We start from the raw sequence: 21,134 nt of genomic DNA, 5'->3' as shown, positions 1-21,134 counted from the left end.
TTTCAAACTACGAGATGACGCAATCATAAAACCAGACTCTCCTAAAAGAATTATACAAATTGACCATAATAAGTTACGAATGAATTATAAATTGGCGTTTAAACATTTAAATTGTGTAAAAATGAAAAACAATGCGTCCATTTAGCTACATAACTGTTTAGTAAGAGCTCTGCTATGAGTCTTCTTTTATTATTTCCCCATAAATAAGACTCTCAAAATGTAGCTAATTTTGTGGATTTAATCAATTCTTGGTTTGATGTTATGAACAATCATGGTCCTTACGATTCCAAGAATGACGTTGGAAGAGGATTTGGAAAGTACCTTGAAAAGCAAAAGAATACCACCATTGAATATATTTGTCGGCTCGATGTAATCAAGATATCATTGAAAAAAATTTCTCACGTATCCGAGGAATTGGTCGATTTAACCAGCATCCTAACTCTGTGGAATTTATGGATCGATTTCTTATACTAGTTATATCCAATTCATCACAATTTGCTGTTTCAACCGCCGTTGTTAAATGCCAATTAGAAACTGCATCATATGACTCCTCTATTTTGGATCAGATAAAAAGTACCCTTGATGAAATTTCTCTGGTAGATGAACCAGAAGAAAATAACTATGATGAAGATGATATTGACATACGAAATGATATACAATTGCTGCTTGAAGAAGGTGAAATGATAGCTGAAGACCCTAATACTTATGAGTATGAAAATTGTAACCATGAATATGAAGATAAGGACATTGATGATATTTTAGAAGATGAGGGTAACAAAATCAAAGATGATGAACTACTGGATCGATCAAAAGAATGTGAAAAAGAAGCATTCACTTATATCTCTGAATTTTTGGCAAATAAACTTCATGAAGAATTTCCAAATCTCGGTACAAAATCAAAATATTTAGATTCTGATCAACTCGTACAAGCAAGTCCATGGTTTGTTTCTAGATCTCAAGGAGGTATCATGAAGCCCTCAGGAGAATTCTTGGAATTTTGTAAAGAAATGGAAAATTACTTTTTTAAATTTTATAATCCTAAAGTTGACTGTGATCCTTTTGTAATAAAAAGACTGATTGACTTATTGTCTGCAAAATACTCCTACCAAAATGTCAGAATCATTATGAAATTTGCCAGAACAAGAACATTTGATCGTATTAAGTACTTAAACTTTCTCAAAAAAACTAAAGATTGCAAATTAAAGCAAGAAACACAAGGAAATTTACTCATTACTAAGTCATACTCATATATCATTTAATTAACTCTCCTCTCAGCACATAACTTAATCTGACAAGTTATTTATTCTATATAATTGTCCATACTATTATAACATTATACAATATACGTCTGCTATTTTGATGTAACTCTGATGTTTTTAATAAAGTAATGGAACAGTGTTAAACCTATAAAATTGAATTCTTTTGTTCTCATTATTTGATTTTAATTTGTGAGCGTATGTAAGTTTGTTTTATTTTTTTAAGTATGTATATTATATTATATGATCGAAATTTGCCATTTCGATGACGTCACAAAACACTTTTTTCCTTTTTGCATTTTAAACGCTGTGAGAAGAGGATAAGGCATCAATATTATATTATCATTGACCCTTTCTTAGATTTATTAAACTTATCAAAATAAATACTCCAATAAAAATCTGCCCCCAAATTCATATTGTTTTGATTATTTTAAAATAAGGAATTTATTTGTTCTTAATGTTTCATATTCGTTCAAGTATTTTTTTGCACTTTAATTGATATTTACGAGTACGAAATAGATCAAATAGTTAAAAACATGATAAAAAAATTTAATGAAACAATTATTGTAATTGTTCAACTGCTTATCATGTAGTTAAATATGTTTTATTTTTAGGCTTTCTTTTTTATTCATTTAAATGGAGTTGTACTAAGTAAATATAATAAAAATACAATGACTCCATCTTTCAAGTCCATATACTTAATATATAAATTTTCTTACATTGTACGCGACAATGAATAATTGTATATATATTTTCTTCAAGAAAATTTAATCTAAAACCTCTCATGGACCTTGTTTTTGTTATATTTGTTTAATATTATCCTCAGGAAAAATGAGTTTTCTTAAGTATAATATGTTTTTAAATTTTTTTCTTTGGAAATGTGTCACCATGGTAATCTATTTAATAATTTAGAATTTTTATAGAAGTTTTACCAACGGACCTTTTCTAAATACGCCATTCAAGAGGAGTTTACTTTTTCATTTTATTCTCTAAGCTCTTGAGTCGGTATTTCAAAGTTATGATCATATCTTATTCCCTTTAATTCCAAATTATTCCATCGTTGTTACCACCATACATTCAACAATATTGAAAAGTTGAAAGTAATACACTTTTTATTTTAATGGCCATATCGGAGCCAAATTAAAGTTTATGAATTTAACAATGGACTTAAACTATAGTTAGAATTCTGGAGTTTCTTATCTCATCCCCAAACTTTGAATACAAATAATAAATGATATATTGTGTTTATGAAAGTTTTGGGTGTAATGATATGTCATTAAAAAAATAATTGGGGATTTTGATTCATAGAAAATAACCTGAAGGAAAATTGACTGAGGTGGAATGTTACCCAAGGTACATTGTTCAAAGGAAAGTTGCTTGATTTTTAGTTAGCTTTGATCCTAAGAAGTTACTCATAACTGAACTTATGAAACTCTTCAAGTTTCTTGACAAAAAGGGTTTCTCTTAAAAACAACTTTTATTTTTCAGAAAATTTGTGTATTTCATATACTACTTTCATTAAAAACCTTAACCTATATTATTAAGCTTTTAAACTGATAACTTACCTGACCTTTTGTGAATTATTTGATTAAAAAAATAGTTAAACTTCGTATTTATCGTTAATCTTTGACAAAATCAATTTGAAGTATTTATAAATTCAATAACAAATTAATATAAGAGGTAAATTAACAAAGTTTTGGATTTTAGAAGAAATAGTCAATAAAATGAGAAAAAGCTGAATATTCTAACTGTCTATAAATTGTTCTTTTAATGCAATGCCTACTTTGAAAAAAAAAAAAAAGATTGTGCTTCAAAATATTAGTAAAAGTTATTTTATTTTCCCTCAAAAAATTGTAATAAACAAATGTTTGTTTTTTAAACAGTAATAAGTCCTTTTGTAATGAATCAGAGGTTATGTAGGAATTTTGAAATACTTAAATATGTTTTAAGAAGTTGTTTTGGAAAATTAAATAAAAAATAAACATTTGTTAATTTCAAGATCCCGGGATATAACAGAAAATAACAAATAGTGTCAAATTTTTGTATTGATTCTTATACTTCAAAAAGAAATAATTAATTTTAGCTCATATAAAAAAAAAAATAGCAAGTCTTTCCTCTCTATTCTGAATTCGCATTTTTTCATTTTATCAATATCACTAATAACCTGGAACAAAACCTGGAAACTAAATATTCCCTTGAATTTCCCTTGGGGCTAAAGCCCCGAGAAATCTGTTGAGAAATCCCTACTTACAATTTAAAATAAGGAAAAGAAATTATAAAAAAGGAATATTTGAGATTAAAGATATAAATTCATATTTGATAATTACAAAGATATCCTTTAACTTTTCTTTAAGCTTTTTTTCGAAATCCAAATAGAAAATATCACCCTAATTACACGGCGTTTTTTGAAAACTCTAGAATTCTTGTTCTTATTGAACGCTGTCTCTCAATTTAAAAGTATTGATTTGTAGTCTTATCAAACTATTTTTACTAATTTAAAAATATTTTGCTATTTTCATTCTGTAGACATGATGATTTAGCTCTAGTGTTCCATTCATACGACATTTTTTAGCTGCATTGCGAGTTTTATAATTGAATTCTTGCATAAGTTATTATTTTGTTAATATTCAACCATGGTTGTTAATTGAAATGCTTCTGGGATCTGGACCTTTGTTAACATATGTATAGTATGAATATACTTCACAATATTAACTGTTAATTCATTAACTTTTTCAAACGTAATATTATTATTTAACTTATAAATGAAAATTAAACATTTAAAATAATACATAAATAGATGAAGAACACATGGTACTTGATAAATTTATTTTCCCTACCAAGTGACGCTCTCTTGGTTATTACATTTAACAAAGACATCTTTTACTTCTTGAAAGCGCGTGTTGTTTTCTTTAGTTACTTTCAATACATAGAAGTGAAATATTATTCAGTTTATTCAGTCATATATTAATTATAACTCAATAACAAAAATTGGAGACTCGAACACGAGTTGCTCTTAGCTCTTATTAAATTGAGACGTTAAACACGATTTAAGAATAATTGGTTGAGGTAGTTAAAGGTACTATTGAAGACAGAAGAAACCTCCGTCAATGGACATGTTTTGAATTGGACAATGGACATAAGCAAGACTTAAACTGTAATGCCTATAAGAAAACTCCTCGTGATGATTTGAAGCCTTTGAATCGAGTATAGCGTGTGACTCGGTACAAAGTCCTCCTCAACAAGCTCGAACTGCAAGGCTCTTAAATAAAAGATTATGGGGGAAAATGTTATCTTACAAAGAAGAGCTAAATGTTATAGTCCAAAATCATGACTTCAAAAGCACTGTACACTAGACCTTTTGCTGCCTTACGAAGGAGAACAAACCTAAGGTAGCTGTAGAATATGTGGCAAGATGATTCAACTTCAATTTTACAAAATATGCAATATTTTATTCTGTGGATTCCAGGTAAATAAGGAGTTCATTTAGTACAAAAACACTTTTTGTTTTTGAGTTTGCGTAAGGAATTTAACAGATTACATACAGCCTTATCTAAGATAAGGTAGTCGAGGAGGATATCTAATTGATCCAGACGTCTTTTTATTAGATATCCCGTGCATTCTAAAAAAAATCCTTCCAGAAACAGGTCTTTTTACTCTTATTACGCTCAAAGTGTCCACACCAACACTACACGGAGAGTAGGACATCAGGAGGTCCCGATATGTGCCACGTCATCACTTAATTACATGACCTCTCACTGAGAAGTTATGGTATGTCAAAGAGGGCTTCCAACCCTGTAGTTGTCCAAATGAGGTGAGTTGATCATATATATGTAGAGTTCTTCATTAGTATGTATTCTATTTTATAATTTAGGGGTTCATGGTTACCCAATAAAGGATGGACCAACAGAAGGACGTTAATAAATGAAAAGTTGATTAAATATTCACTATTAATTTGAAAATGTGAATGTTTTTTGATTATATATATTTCTGAATCCGATTTTTATTATGTTTAAAGTAATTCAGAAGTCGTTAACAACGTTCCTGACTGTGTTTTTGCTGTTACTGGGGAAGGAGGGGCCCTTAATTCCTTAAGTGACTCTCCATTAGCCTTTTTTAAATTGTAAATATATGTAAAAGGTGGGAGCACGCAGAATGGATTTCTTTAAAAAAAAACATGCTGAAGAATAAAGGAAATCCAATTACTTAAATATGTATACGTACAAATATTTGTACAATACAATTTATTCTTAGAAACTACAATCAGTTCATATTTTCTATTTACATTTTTCATAGTGGCATAGTGTAAAAAATACAATTTGGAGTTTATTTAATTACATATATGAGGGATGTGCAGGTAAATTGGGACATTGCTTAAAGCGTTATAACTTAGAAAATTTTAATTTACGGTATATTTTTTACAAGAAATGTGAGGTGGCTGTGTAGTTTTAGCACAAAAAGTTTTAATCAAATAGGTAAACAAACAAACATGGAGCAAGGGAAAAGACCGGGCGTTGTCGAAATGATTTTTGAACTGGACACAAGCCTTCCAAGATCGCCAAAACACCTTCGTACCCCAAGTCGACGGTCTACAGGGTCTTCGACAAATGGAAGCTAACCGGCCAGGCCGAACGGAAGTCCTACAAGATAATAAGCGACAAAAAGAGGAATCCTACTTTTCTGGCGGACCTGATACGATCCATTTAGGTGAAACCGGCGACACCAATGACTATGGTCGTCAAAAACCCCGAGGTCAGCACGCGGAGAGTCCAGAGGGTGGTAAAGTTTTTTTTTGAAATTGTGCTTCTACAAGCACTCGAAGAGGCACATATTGACATCAAAGATGAAGGAAGTCTAGTTTACCAGGAGCCACAAATTATTGCACCTCTTCAAGAATAAGCGTCGTCCTGTTTCTTTCTTCAGCGAAGGGAAAAAGTGGACCGTAAACATGGTATACATACAATGGCCCAAACTACCACTTCACAAGAAGGAGGAGGTCACAATGGTATACAAAACCAAGTTTTTGGTCTCGTTCATGACGTTGGGGATCATCGGGTCCAAAAGAACGGCCATGCCGCCGATCTTCTTCAAACAAAAAGAGAGGGTCGGTCCTGACAAGTACTGAAAGGTGCTGAAAGACAAAGTCATTGTGTGGATGAAAACCAACAACGGGGCAATGGGTTCACCTTCCAGCAGGACTCCCCCCCCCCGCGCAAAAGGCCAAGAAGACACTCAACTTGCTGAAGGAAGATAATGTCGACTTCTGATGCCCGCAGACTTGGACCTCTAACTCTCCCGATTTGAGCCCTATGGACTGCTTCTTTTAGATAGAATTAGAGAAGCAAGTTTACTCGAGGATCTACAACAGTTTAGCCGACCTCAAGAAATTGATCTTAAAGTACTGGTAGAGGTAAATCCTGCACACACCGTCTCGGCCTGCTCCTCCTTCCGGATCCTCCTCTACAAGGAGATCGGCCCCAACAGTGCACACATTGCATAATCCTTTTCTCCATCGATGGACTTTTGTACTTAAAAAACTTATGTAGAATTAGAATTTCAGGAGTTAAAGCCCATAAAAATGTCCCAAGTTACCTATAGATCCATGTAGACAAAGGTCTTAACATCAGACGATACATCGATGTTTTACTCCTAACTTTGCATAAAAAAATTATTTATGTATGATAAAAGGAAAATATTTCTAATGATCACATTTGTATATCCATAGATCAATTTGACATTTCTTATTTACTTATTTATATTAATGAATTGCAATTTCTCCTAGTAATTTATATTATATTATTCTATGTTTTTATATATCTATATGTACGATATAAATAAAATAAAATAAAAAATGTTAATAATATTGCAATGACTTTTCTTAATAATATTAATTTATGTTTAAATACAAACATTAATTCTATAATAATATTTGATGTTAATGTAGTTTATAGCAAAATTCAAGATGAAGTGATAATTTATGTACAAAACGACGTATTTAAAATTTCCCCTTGTACTCAAAATACTTTAAAAATAGAAAAAATATGATGCTATTTAAAAAAAAAAAAAAAAAAAAAAAATTGGCGTGTCTAAGTCAATCCAGCCCCGGGTAATTGTCCCAGAAAAAAGAGTAGCTACTGTTTCCGTTTTTCCCTACTACTTTTTGTGATGAAAAGCTCGTAATTGCGTACTTACAGTCATATATTCAAGAATTACGTATCTTGAATCTAATTAAAAATAATTTCTAGTATATTGGCATATTCTAAATATCTCATAAATAAATAAAATTGAAGAATCACTTTAAACTTTCATAAACAAATGAATAATAAAGTTAATAATGATTTTCATCATATTCCATCACTTCTTTTATTTAAACATAACATTAAGCTGTCATTAGCACAATATGTTATACACATAGCATTAAACTATCATTAACACAATATGTTATACACATAACATGTATATAAATTTATTTAGGGACTTGTGTTTCATAGATCAATAAAATACCATAAAAATCTATTTGAATCTTACAGTAAACAATATATTTATGCAAAAATATATTTTTGTAAACTTTTTTTATCAATACGGTATGCAACAATGTCAACAACGTCATCAAACTATATTAGATTGTAATAATACTCTAAGTCATAGTTATAAGCCCAACTGGAAAAATAGTTAAATTTTTTCATTACTATACATATTAGTAAAATTTATAAACCAATAAAAAAATAATCAATTGGATATCAAATTTAATTTTAATAGTTTTTAATGCACTGATAATGATTTTTTAAGTAATAATTTGATAATTTCTTGACTATGCACTTTATCCTCTGTTTAAAGGTTTGAACCAATTTGTGAATATGAGTTAAATTCATCATTTACATAAATTAAAGTCAATTATCTGTAAGATTTGTATTTTAATTTCAAATTTGGGATTTATTTTATTTTGGATCATTTAATCCTGTGAAAATTCACTTTAAAGATAAGAACCACCATATTTTAAGGGTTTTGTCTAAAAAGAGTTAACCCTAGAATTTTTGTGAAAAAATGTATTTGATTCTATGAAGTTTTGTTCAACTATTATAGTGATTTAATTCAAATTTTTGAAGCAGAAAGTGTCGAGGTTCAGTACAGCATATTTTAAAACTCCACCATAATGAATAATTTTGTATTAAGAAAATATATCAAGAAAAGCATTATAAATTAATTTGAAGAAAAAAAAAAAAAAACAGATTTCGAATACAACTAGTGTGAAAAAGATTTTATCTATTAAAAAAATGACGAAGAAAGAATAAAACTTTGAAAAAAGGCAAAATTTTTACGGCTTAGTCAATAAAAATAAAGGAATATTATTAAAATAGTTTTAATTCTTTTGAAAAATATTTTTGTAATTTGTAAAAAGTTTTTTCCTAAATTCATCAAATAGAGGAATAATGTAAGAAAGTTTCCATAGTATTATTTTATTATAGTGTGCATCATATACATTTTTACCTATACAAAAAGGATTCATCAAAATATTGTAAGATCAAAATTCCCATATTTTAATTAATAACTAATATATACAAGTCATTATGCATAGGGATGCGTCGAGGTTTTCAAGAAATGTCCTTTTTTAAGCACACATATTTTTATTTTTTTACCTGCTCACTAATTGTATCATAAAAAGGACGTTTACCAACGGAGGATTAAATACATTTTTTATTATTTTGATTAATTTCTTTAAAAAACTTATACTTAAAAATGGAAGGGGAAAAATTTGAAAGCAAAACCCCATAAATATTATTAATGATAAAATTGAATTTTCCTTTAAATCTTGAACGTGAATATCTTCTTGTGGTTTTTCAAACCTGATAGTAAAAAGGAATCCAATTTTATATATTTTTTTAAAGATATATTCTTACTAGTCTATACATCATATAATGTTTCAATTAACACTGAACATTTACAAATTTGTTTGTCATCCATTGACATCGAAGATCAATTAAAACAAATATTCAAATCTATTCACGAAATATTGATCAAAAGTGTCAAAATAATAAATAGACAGTAATTGGAAAAAAATGGCGAAAACTAGTTTCAGAAAAATGAATATACTGGTTGCTGCAATAAAGCTTTCTTTTTTAATAGTGGGTTGTAATCAGGCTGTAGAAATAGTAGCAAGGTTAACGTGGTATCATTTTAAAGGGAATATTCTTAAGGGGTTTTTTCCCCCGAAATTATTTGATATCATTCTTTGGAGTACTCTGAAGTCTTCATTCCTAAATAATTACCAAAACAATAATAGCATTAAAAATTGTTGGTATCTTGGCCATTTGTTAGTTTTCTAGAGTGTTAGGACACCCAAGTTTTTAAAAACGATGTATTTTTCAGACTTGTGGATTTCAACTCGCGGAATTACAATGTTTTCTTATTATTTGGACTTGTCTAAATTTAGTGCAACTCCCGAGTTTTCCTACTTTTTTTCTATTATTTATAACAAATATTTCATGATAAAAACATGAAAGTTTATTAAGGGTTCTATTAGTCTGACGCCGAAAACTGCGTTTTTATTTTCGATATATTTATGTTTGGATGGTAGTTACATCGGTGTATTATTTATCATTTATTATTATTTTCACATGAATTAGCTGTATAGGCCACTGAAAGTATATTACCCCATCTATGTTCTGAAATATCATTATAAAAAAATTAAGCTCCCTTCAGTCTGGGGTCGAATAGTCCGTATTTATTTACGAGTAATTTATATTTGGTATTATACTAAAGAAAATAAATAGGGACTATTACAACACTTATCATACATATATCAAAGCCAAAAATGTATATATATATCGAAAACTTATCAAATCTACATTTTATGTGTTTATATATATTTTAAAAATATTTTCATTTAACTGTCTAGATATGTAATTGAATTCAATGTCGTTTGAATAAATATTTATTCTTGCTTAAGGAGAGTTCAAAGTGAAGGTTTTATTATATTTTGCAAAGTTTAGAGTGGAAAATTACTTAAACAAGGAAAACATATACATAAAACTTAATATCATATTACGTGTCAACCCCTCTAATAATAAGAATATATAATTATAACAAAAAACTTAAATACACACATGATATTTTCATACTCTATTCAAGGATCTAATGTGTAATTAAAAAAAAGAGTAATTTCTCCCTGTAACTACATTTTATACTTTAACTAATTAACCTCTTACTTACGTTTTTTTAAAGGCTAAATTTTATAAAGGTCAAATTAATCCATAAACTTCTCTGAATATACTGAATGTATTGAGTTTGTTTGAAATACTTTGAGACTGCCAGGGTACACAAAATTATGTCATTTCAACATGAAAATGACTTTTTCATTCGACTGTTGGCAGGTTGAAAAATTATTTTTGTTTTATTCGTTGTTACTACTGTCATAACTGATCTTATTTTTATTTAATGCTTTACATCCCTGACTTTTCCTGGAAGAAAGACCAATAAATGTGTAAAAAGTATAGTTTTATTAGAACTAGGATATCGAACCATTTTTTGTAACAATGCGCATGATTCAACGCTGAAGTATTCATAATTATGAAATATTAAAGTAATTATAAAAAATGTTCGTCAAAATGTCAGATCGATCCTTGGACTTCACTAACAATCTGTATTTTTATTTTATATTTCAGTCTTTATTTCATCATTGATTAGTCATTATTTCAGTCATACGGATCTTAGCTATCCTATTATTTTGTTCAATTACAGCTAGAATTGAAGCAAATAAAAACGAAGAAAAGAATGTATGATAACTAGAACTGACCTTATGCCACAAACCTAATACTTTAATCAAAATATGTTTCTTCTCTTTGAAAGAGGATAGATGATATTTCAACACTTAAAGTTAAATGGTTATTTATTACGTCATTTCAGCTGTTGTAGCGCCATAGAAGACCCATATTAAAAGTAAAAATAGCGATAGTATGGCGATCCTCTGACTGATAAAATTAATCAAAATGTCTCATAAGTATGAGAGTACGGGTGAATTTGAAAGGCGGGCAACAATAAACACTCGATTTATTCAAAAACTAATCGGATTAAACTTGTCTTACCCAGTACAAACTTTTATATTTTTTTGTCCCTCTTTTAGTGCTGAATAATTTGGAAGTGATATTCAAGTACATTGATTGGCCATTAATAAAATTTAAAGCCTCCCAGGAGTAAATTTTAGTTAAATGTTCGAAAGTCTTTCACGTATATTTTTGGCTATTCCTTGTTTAATACAGCTATGCTCTAAAAATTTTACCTTAATTACTTATTTTTAAAAAATAAGCGTATATTTAAAATACAATGATAATATGAAAGCATATTAAAATGTAAAAAATAGTAAACCAATTCGATAGTATGACATTAATGGGTTAAATATTCAAAAGTAAGTTATTTTTATGATTAAAGATAGAACATAAAATAATATGGAAATAAAACCAGTGATGGTACAAAAAATATATTTTGTGGTGAAGTATAGCCAAAGAGCTCTTCTTTATTTTGGATTTTTGTATAAATTTAGTTAATAAATGAATGTTCAATGTTCCAAAGAATTCGCAAGTGCACGAACTTACACGTTTTTTCTCTATACTTTATATTTTAGACTGATTGTTTTAAAAAATACTTGTTTCTTAGTTCTTATTAAATATACTCTGAGGATAGAGGCGACAAAACGTTTGAAATATTAGTAGAATAAGTATTAAAATATATTCACTCATTAGCACACCCTTTATAAAAAAATTAAATAACAATGACTAAAAATTGAACTTTTGTAAATTCGAAGGAGAATACCGCTACAATTTTTCTCGGTTTAAATCCTATCTCTAACAATGACACAATACATTTAATTAAATGATTATAGTAATTTTTCTAAACTTATAACATTCAAGGTAATTCTTTTTTCTCATTAATACTGTTGTCCCCTCTTACCTTAGAGCCTTTTCAATTCTTACTGAATTAAAGATGTATTATTAAGTATAAACACCATAACTTTACTTACGGCACACATTAGAAGATTAAACAATTTTGTACTGATCTCTTGAACATAATATATCAGAGCTCTGATATTTTATAACATGGTACAAAGAATATAAAACTCGTATTTGATTCAATATAAAGCCCTTCGGCCTTAATAGTGACTTATATATGTTTATACAGTATAAGTTGAGACTTTCTTTTTTTAAGACTTCCAATTAAAAAATCATCCGTATTTATATGTGTATACTATAAATGAAAAAACAACGTGTATTATCTCACGTGTAAAGGTGAAAGAAGTAAAATAAAATCCTGATTCTTAGATATCCTTATTTCTGCCCTTAAAAACAAAAAATAAACGATCGTACAAGAATTCTTGAAGAACCCTGAATCTTATGATATCAAAAAACTCTCAGGATGTAACTTATTTCCAGATTAAACTGCTTTACTTCACGGAGAAATAATTAACACGCCCACTCTCTATCAAAATTTACATATTGACAAAAATTTCATTTATCTAAAAAGAATAGTGTTAGTAAAAATAGTAACACTTTATACGGTTTATGGTCCACAAACTACATTTTACATGCGTTTAGAGGCGTTAGAATCCCAATTTGTACGTTGAAATTTGATGAAGACATCTAAAGTATCTTTTCAAACATCCTGGTGAAGAAACACTATCAAAGGTTCGAGCTCCCACCCAACGAAGACTTGATAAATATTCCAAATGTCTTTATAGTAAACCCCTTCCTGAATCTGAAGGAGAAGTGGTTTCGTAACGTCGTCCCTATTTGTGAACCGTGGAGGAAAGACTGTGCCCCTTCTGTGAAAATGAGTGGTAAGATTCAGGACATCTATTCTATTATTGCAAGTACATTACTCAAATGAGTACTCTGATTAATGCATTGATCTTGGATGTGTACGGGGGTTGAGCAAATCAAATCCGATCGGCTGGTGATCACCAATCCAAAGGACAATGATGGATTTAAGATTAAAGCAATCATATCGAAGGGTGATCTTTATAAAGTATGGCGCAAGTTCTGCCAGGTTAGCTATGCCCAGAGGTTTGGAATAACTAGTAAAGATGCACATTGGAATGGGTTTAGAATTGTAAATAAATAGTAATGTTTATTATCATCTTTCTTTTAGAACTGGCTCGAGATCTTTTTTGGATTCCCAGGTTCTTCTTTTTTTCCCTCCCTTTTTTTGTTTCGTTTTTTTTTTTTTTTTTTACATTTGTAAAAATGTTCCCAAATGGGAACATTTATCATTTCTATTCTTTTTAGTAATACTTATTATTGTCTGTTTCCAGTGAACAACAAGGTTGTTCTAAATATTGCGTGAATGAAGTGTTTTGGATGTTATGTTATTCTCCATAAACACAGAAATTTTGTGATCAATAGAAGTATTCTAATTATACAATATTTCATCATCTATAAGGAATGTAGGGGAGACCGTAGGCAGTTCTAATACTTTTTGATCTTTGCTCAATTATTGCGAGCTAGTCTAATTTATACAACCTAAATTTTAACACAATATACTTAAGAAAATGGTCCCAGAAGTACCCGGCCTGACAAAGGGATTGCCTTAGTTTGTTTAAAAAATCTCTTTATTTTGGCAGCCATCGATAGTGAACGTTTCAGTGAATTTGTGAAAATGAAGACAATTAGTCATCATTATGTGATACAATATTTTTATTTGAAAGGCCTCAACCCAATCAAAGCTGAACTGGATTTTACTCTGGTTGAGACGTCTTCTTCGACTATATCCTTGCAATAAAAAATGGAAAGAAAATTGCAGCATTTTATGTAACTGTCCTCTTTGCAGTATGCGTTATTACAATTTCTCAAATTTAATCTCGATGAGTGAGTTTAGCTTATTTTATCAAAAACTATATCAACTGATTTCAAAACAATAAATAACTCAAATAATATTAGGAACAGGAAAGAGAATGAAAAACAAACTATTAATACAAAATATGTTTTACCCCAAAAAAGTAGTTTTTATACATTATTTATAATAAAAGTTCTCAAAAATCATTCATTTAAAAGAAACAAAATCATTATATATTACAGTTGTGATGAAAGTTTGATAGCAGTTACTTTTTAGATGTTCGATAAAATGGGTTGTTGTAACTGTCGCCGGTCTTCCCTATTATATTTTAATCATGAATATATTTGTTCCATGTGCCCATTGTTACCCCTTGGGAATGCTTCATATTTCAAAAGTATATATGTATATATACAAAACAGAAAAATGGTGACCTACATTTAAAGCTAATGATGATGCTTTTTGGCACAAGTATATGGTAATAACCTATTTTATCTATGCTAAAAAATATAATTATAATGGGTTAAGAGGATTAAATTTTTTAACTGATATTGTAACACCTGCATCAAGCAATTCACAAAAAATATTATTAATTAAAATAACTATCTTTTTATAAACTCACATAAATCAGTGTCCATTTCTGAATTAAAAAAACTTCTACATTAGATGTTCCGTAGGTTGAGTTATGCCAAAGAAAGCAACTTAGTTGTCAGTTTACGAAAAATTAAATATTTTTTGTTCCTTTTTATCATTGTTAGCAAAAATGTTTTTGGATTTTGCCTATTTCCGGGTAACTATGCATACACCAATCGAATATTAAAGTGTCAAGTCACACAAAACAGATAAGAAAAAGCTATTAAGATCGCACGAGACAGTAGCCACAGTCAATGAGACTATTAACGAGAAAAAGGGAAAGATGACCTTCAAAGGTAATCCCATGTAATTTTTGTTTAACACAAACTACCTGGTATTGCCTTTGATAAACATGAACCGACTACAAATAGAAGATGAAGTACTTACTGTGAATAGCCCGACCCTGACACAAGGATTGATTGTAAAATAAAGCTCAAAGATCCTATTTGCTTTTAAAAACATGACAAAATATAAAAATTCACTGTCCTAATAAATAAAACATATAATGTCTGTCATTTTAAGTGTATAAAATATAATCAATAATTGTTAGATAATATTTCAAGTAAAAAGTTAATAAATAGTATGGAATTCAAAAAATTTAATCATGATATAACATCGTCAAACTTTGTTCTAATAAGATAAGATGATTCAGTTTTTAATCCGACGTTTTGTAAATTACTTAATATTTATAAGTAGTATTAAATTGTAGAATCACCATCAAATGGTTGTCAACGTAATCCTCGAGTCCTAACATCTTTGACATTATTGAGCCCATAGTTCAGCTGAAATAAAGTTTAAAAAAGTTTAGCAATGATTTCGTCTAATTTTAAGTGAGTCCGAGTTCCTCAATATACCAGATCCTATTTACTTAATAAGTTTAGGAGGAAGTCACCCCAAACCCCCAACCACCACCACCACCAACACACACATAGTCCGTATTTGTCATTTTCTAATATTTTTGTTTCTTCAAGACATATGTAGAGGATTCATTAGGAGTCCAATTCACACTCATACAAGAGCTTGGATGTTTGAGCCAATCTAGATGATAATTTTATCAAAAATACCTGTTATAAATTCAAATCAAAGATGCAAGACATGATTGTAATTGGTGGTTGTTAAAATCAGGGCTGCGGGGAATCTGACTCCAACTCCTATTCCAGTATTTTGAACGTCAACAACTCCGACTCTACACTTTTTTTTAAATATATTTTTATAGCTTATATGAGTATGAGTACTAATGAGCTATTTGACTCTAGAGACTATAAAATAGGTCTAATTTATAGCTAAAGGTAGTTATTAGTTATATGTAGCAAATAATAATGCCAGGTATAAATAAAGTATTTGGAATATAAGGTATTTATCAAGATGAGCAACAAATTAAATGAATCCAAATCTATCTATTACTAATACATTCATAAGTTTCTGAACATAATTTATGTACTCATAACCACGGACCAGCAATACAAATAACCTTTTGTGTGTAACATTACTTTTTACTCTGATGACATTGACTATTCACAAGACTAAGTAATGAACTAGCATGACTAGTGGCTATACTCTACCCAACATAATAATATAGACTTTAGAGATGTTGGGGAATTGTGATTATATAGACAATAGAGGACTTTGAAAATTTGTAACGTAAACTTATACTTAATGCTCCGGGCTAGAATTTCAACTAAATTTCAATCTTTGAAAAAACAAAAGTAAACATGCAAATTAACAATCATGATAAATATTTGTTAAAATTTCTGAAAGCCCTATTTAAAATACTTCGATGATTCCGTGAAGTTGATGGAAGGTACCAGATTTCTTCCCGTGCAAAATTCCATGACTCACATCCTGCTTTAGGAATTTTCATTGTGAGAGAGTCATAGTGGGCTGAAGCTGCCAAAATTATACCTTTCAACTCATCCTCCCAAATAGGCTGATAGATAGTCAGTTGGCTAGAGATGAGTGCTTTACAATTAAGAATTGCAAAGTCCAGAGCCCTTGTTACCTCAGAAGTTTCACCCTTCTTTTTTTTAAATTCCAAAAAGAACAAGACCTTTAAAATACTTTTCTTCCCCATTCGTTAGCCTTTTTAGATTTATAGATACAAAATATTTTAGGATATAGATGGAAGGCAGCCTACAAACTCATGAAGCGTGTTATTATATATTTTTCCAGAGTCCTCGCAGGGCCTAATATATTTAATACAATCTGTGGAGATTTGTAACTGCACGCTTAACTTTTTATCATCATTTATTCCCCTCAGAGAAGACACAATTTTTTCTTTTCCAACCCATAGGGAGGCCCAAACGCTTACTATGCAGCTCCCAGAGTCCATTTACAGCTGCATCAAAATTTAGGGGGACCATCTTAACGTGCCACGGGTATGGCATTGAATAATATTTTGAAGAATTAACAAGTGGAAATCTTATTCAAACATCGTTGAGCAATTCTTCCAAATTTACATTATGAACAGTTAAAATATTCCGTGTGATTGCACGTTCTTCTAAAATTTAGGGGTCCTTTAAATTTCTAAAAAATAACTTTTTATTTATATTTTGCCGAATTATATCAATGGTTGAGTCATTTCTAAATTCAGGGGTGAGCATCCAAATTATTCTCTGAGCTGAGCCCCAAACTGGAGAGATCAAATATGTAATTTTATTGGTCAGATTAGTCCCCATCATCATCAAATGTACAGTTCTCGATTCGTTATACTTCTTCACCATTCTACTGCTAGATTTCTTGAAATATCATCAAAAAATTTTGGAGTAAATTTTCAGGACAATACGAGATAGTTGGGCTACTCCACCACCTATATGGGATTTAGGTATTCTCATGGCTTCGATATAATTCTTATAAAACAAACAATTAAGCCATTTGTCTTCTTCTAAAATAGCTTTTTCAACTAGTTGAGAACTTGTTGTAGCCTTATAGAAAATTAAAGGTAATACCAAATTGTTATAAAAGTCAACTCTTTTTTTAAGGTAGAATTTTTTCCAAAAGAAATCCTTTTGTTGACGGAGGTCCCAATTTCGTTCCAGTTATCTTCATGAATACCAATGCTATTCCATTTGATACCCAAAACTTCTACCATTCTTCTAACTTTACAACTTCCGACTTTAAGATCCTGTTCAGGCTTCCAGGACCCTAAAGGTAAAATATTGGTCATATTTTTATTAACACCCAGTCCTGTTTTTTTCTTGAAGCTTCCGAAAATAATTAAGTAAGACTTTTATTCTGTTAATTAGCTGAGACTCAAAATTCGCCTCTACGGTTAAAGTTACGTCATCTGCATACCAATTTGTAATATTTTGAGATACCTCAAAGGAACTCCCAAAGCCTCTGTACCTCTTTGTAACACATAAAACGAGTTCTTCAATTGCAGCTATGAAAATAAGCGGAACCGAGGGGCATCCCTGATGAAAGCTCTTTTCTAAAATGATTGGCTGGCTTTCTAGTCCATCCAATGAGATCGGTGAAGTGCCGTTATATAGCAGTGCACGAACGGGGTAAAAAAACGTTTCGGAAGAAACTTTTTTACAGATCTAAGAATTTGCCTATGTGAAATACAGTCGAAAGCTTTGCAGAAGTCTATTGCTGTTATTGCTCCAAACTTCTTCCTACTTTCCACTGTGTCAATTGCACCTTGAATATTGCATGAAACATCGGAAATTTTCTATTCTTTAAAAATACTTTTTGTTGAATCCCAATTTTTTTGTTGAGTAGGGGTTGCATCTGTTTAGCCAATACTCCAGAGAGAATCCTAGATGACTCATTGAGAACAGAAATTGGTCTCTAATGCCTATAATTTGTCCCATCCCCTTTTTTCGGAATCAACGCAATTCTTCCTTTTGTCTTTGATTTGGATAATCGTCCAAACTTTTCCATAAAAAGTTCGATTTTTAAAAGATACAGAATGACTTCATCACTAAAGTTCGAATAGACTTTACTGGAGAGTCCATCTGTACCACAGGCTTTATCATCCTTATAATACACATAAAGTTAGAAATAATATCTTTGGAGAAGATATAATTCCCTTGAACAGTGGAAATTACCTCTCTTCTCGGAAAGTAGTCTCTTTTTAAGCCAACTATTTTTCGGAAATGGGAATTAAAGTAGTCTAACACATCTACCAGCTTAGTTATAACTTTGCCTTCATGACTAATTTTTTTAACAAAGGGGGCCGAAAATCTATCTTTCTTTAAAAAAATTCTTAAGTCTTTTGCACCCTCCTTTTAACTCAACTTTTTCTTTCATTTCGTCCTCAGAAATTTCTGTAGTTCTAAAAAAATTCAGGGAATCTGCAAAATAAGTGCGTGCAAAAATGGATCCATTACTCAGAACATTCTCCACTTGACTGGCGTATGACATTGTTTCCTTCATATTTTACAAAAAAAAACCGCGAAGCCGTTGAATGAACTATTTTTATGAGCCTTTCTGTCACTAGGTTGGACAAAAGAGGGTCACTATAATCTCCTAGCAATTCTTTTTTAATTTCGTTTTGTATTTATCATCTTCCATCAACCATTTTGGTATCCTTAATTAAGATCTTTTATAAGATCTTTATAGTTCCAAGCAATTCAATTTATGATCAGAGGAATGTTCAGGTTTATAAAAGGCTTTTTGTACAATATGAGTCAAGGTTGGAGAAATCAAAGCCAAGTGACCTCATTTTTGAAAAAACCTTTACGACCTCTCAATACTATATTATAAATAAGTTGTATTTACATAAATTATAATAATTTTCGTAGCAGGACTCGGAGTCGGAAAATTTGTACTGACTCTACCAAAAAAGGCATCGACACCGACTCCTCAGCCCTATTTTAATTAAGTTTCCATCTCGTAAGTCAGTAAAAAATATAACAAAATGTTAGACCACATACTTCATATGTGTAACCTTAACATGCATTGTACAAAATATGATCTGCAGGTGTGTAAAAATTTAAAAAAACCTAATAAATTACATAATAACCCTAATAATTTGTCAAAAATTTGGGAGACGAGTCATAACTTGTGATTTTATTAACTATGAACGTAAAGAAATCCCTCTCTGTATCTAGCGAGAACATAGGCAAGAGTTACACACATGTCGATCTTCAATCCTACCCTGATTACAACAAATACTTACAATTATAACTTCTCAAGAAATGTTCTTTATTAGTCTTAGTCTTTCATGAGCTGATGCTGTAGGAATACTTCATATTTAGATTTTCTCTTTCAAGAATTAAAGAATAATAATAATAGGTTTTAAAATAAATAACACCCTTCAGATTGCCAACAAAAAAAAAGTGAAGGTCATATTTTATACAACTATCAAATAATCCAAACCAAAAAAATATAATTTCATGAAAAAGTCAAGACAAATTATAAAAGTTTTAAACCTCTTTTTGAAAAATCTTAATGACAGTTCTCGACACATCTCTAACATTGAAAAAAGGTTAATTCAACTTAACTTATATCTGTTTCCTAGAGTAAAAACAGTTTTGTAAAGTGACTTTAAAATTGAGTAGATCTTTCTACCTTAGCTGTTTCTTTCTCTCTTCCTTCCTACTTTACTGTCGTCATGCTCCAACCGATACTTTTCATAGAAAAAGCACCACTTCCTTTATTCGGGTTAAGCTTGAGGCAAAAGTGGAGAAAAAAAGAAGTAGAAAGAGAGAGAGAGAAAGAAAAAGAAAATCTTCTTCCAATTTTCGTCGAGCGTTGTTCATTCCTCCCCCCTTTTTTTTTACTATCTACTACGTTTATATATATTTTCAGTATTAAATCTCAGTGTCTCTCAGGAGGACCTCTACATTATTTTATGTACTCTCACATTTTCTGTCCTCTTCTAATACTAAATTACTAATAAAAGCCCGCTCACAATGGCAATGCCTCTTTGTGAATCATGTAAGGGGCTAGAGACGATTTCCTCTGAGGGGATCAAATATGTATCGAAGGTTGTCCAAACAACTCCACATCTTGCAAGGAGACTTATTCATCTTTCTAAGGAGGAAGATATCCCTTCTTTTTCCTCAGCCTCTTCTTCCTTCACAACCTCTTCCATCATTCCATCTGCAACTCTCAATATCAACAATTCATCAAACTCTCCAAAGAATAAGAAAAAGTCAAATATCTTTAAAGGTGCTTTTAAGAGTATCATTTGCTCTATAAATGGATTCATGTTTCCAAACAATCGTGTCAAAGGAGTTGGTCAAAGTAAGATACAAATTATTCATATTTGTTACGTTTAAATTACATTAGTAAACAAATTGTTGTACCTTGAATTGAGATAATACGTTCTTGATTGGTTTTATATTGAATATCATGAAAATAACATAATGTATAACCTCCAAATTGCCCTATAGTGATCAACATTTCAAAGCCATTTAGATCACAGGAGAAAGTATCGCAGTCAAGGAGACTATTAAATAAAAAAGGTACAGGCATCCCCTA

At 30.2% G+C, this 21,134-nt stretch overlaps 1 protein-coding gene and 1 long non-coding RNA gene across 2 annotated transcripts in view; both read left to right on the top strand.

Annotated features, from left to right (window-relative positions):
- The first annotated feature begins 4,818 nt into the window (after positions 1-4,818).
- LOC139905848 (uncharacterized) lies at positions 4,819-5,296 on the top strand. Its single transcript, XR_011780934.1, has 2 exons — positions 4,819-5,067; positions 5,128-5,296. It is a non-coding gene; the product is annotated as an uncharacterized lncRNA (long non-coding RNA).
- A 15,161-nt stretch (positions 5,297-20,457) lies between these two features.
- LOC121120782 (uncharacterized) overlaps positions 20,458-21,134 on the top strand; it is a 35,882-nt gene continuing 35,205 nt past the window's right edge. The window contains exon 1 of the mRNA XM_040715659.2: positions 20,458-20,897. Coding sequence (XP_040571593.1) covers positions 20,564-20,897 — 334 coding nt within the window. The 5' untranslated portion in view covers positions 20,458-20,563. The remainder of the gene's footprint in view (positions 20,898-21,134) is intronic.

Source organism: Lepeophtheirus salmonis, chromosome 6 (assembly GCF_016086655.4).
Source record: "Lepeophtheirus salmonis chromosome 6, UVic_Lsal_1.4, whole genome shotgun sequence".
Lineage (NCBI taxonomy): Eukaryota > Metazoa > Arthropoda > Copepoda > Siphonostomatoida > Caligidae > Lepeophtheirus > Lepeophtheirus salmonis.
The sequence above is the reverse complement of the archived record's forward strand: the minus strand, read 5'-3'. Positions and strand labels throughout refer to the sequence as shown.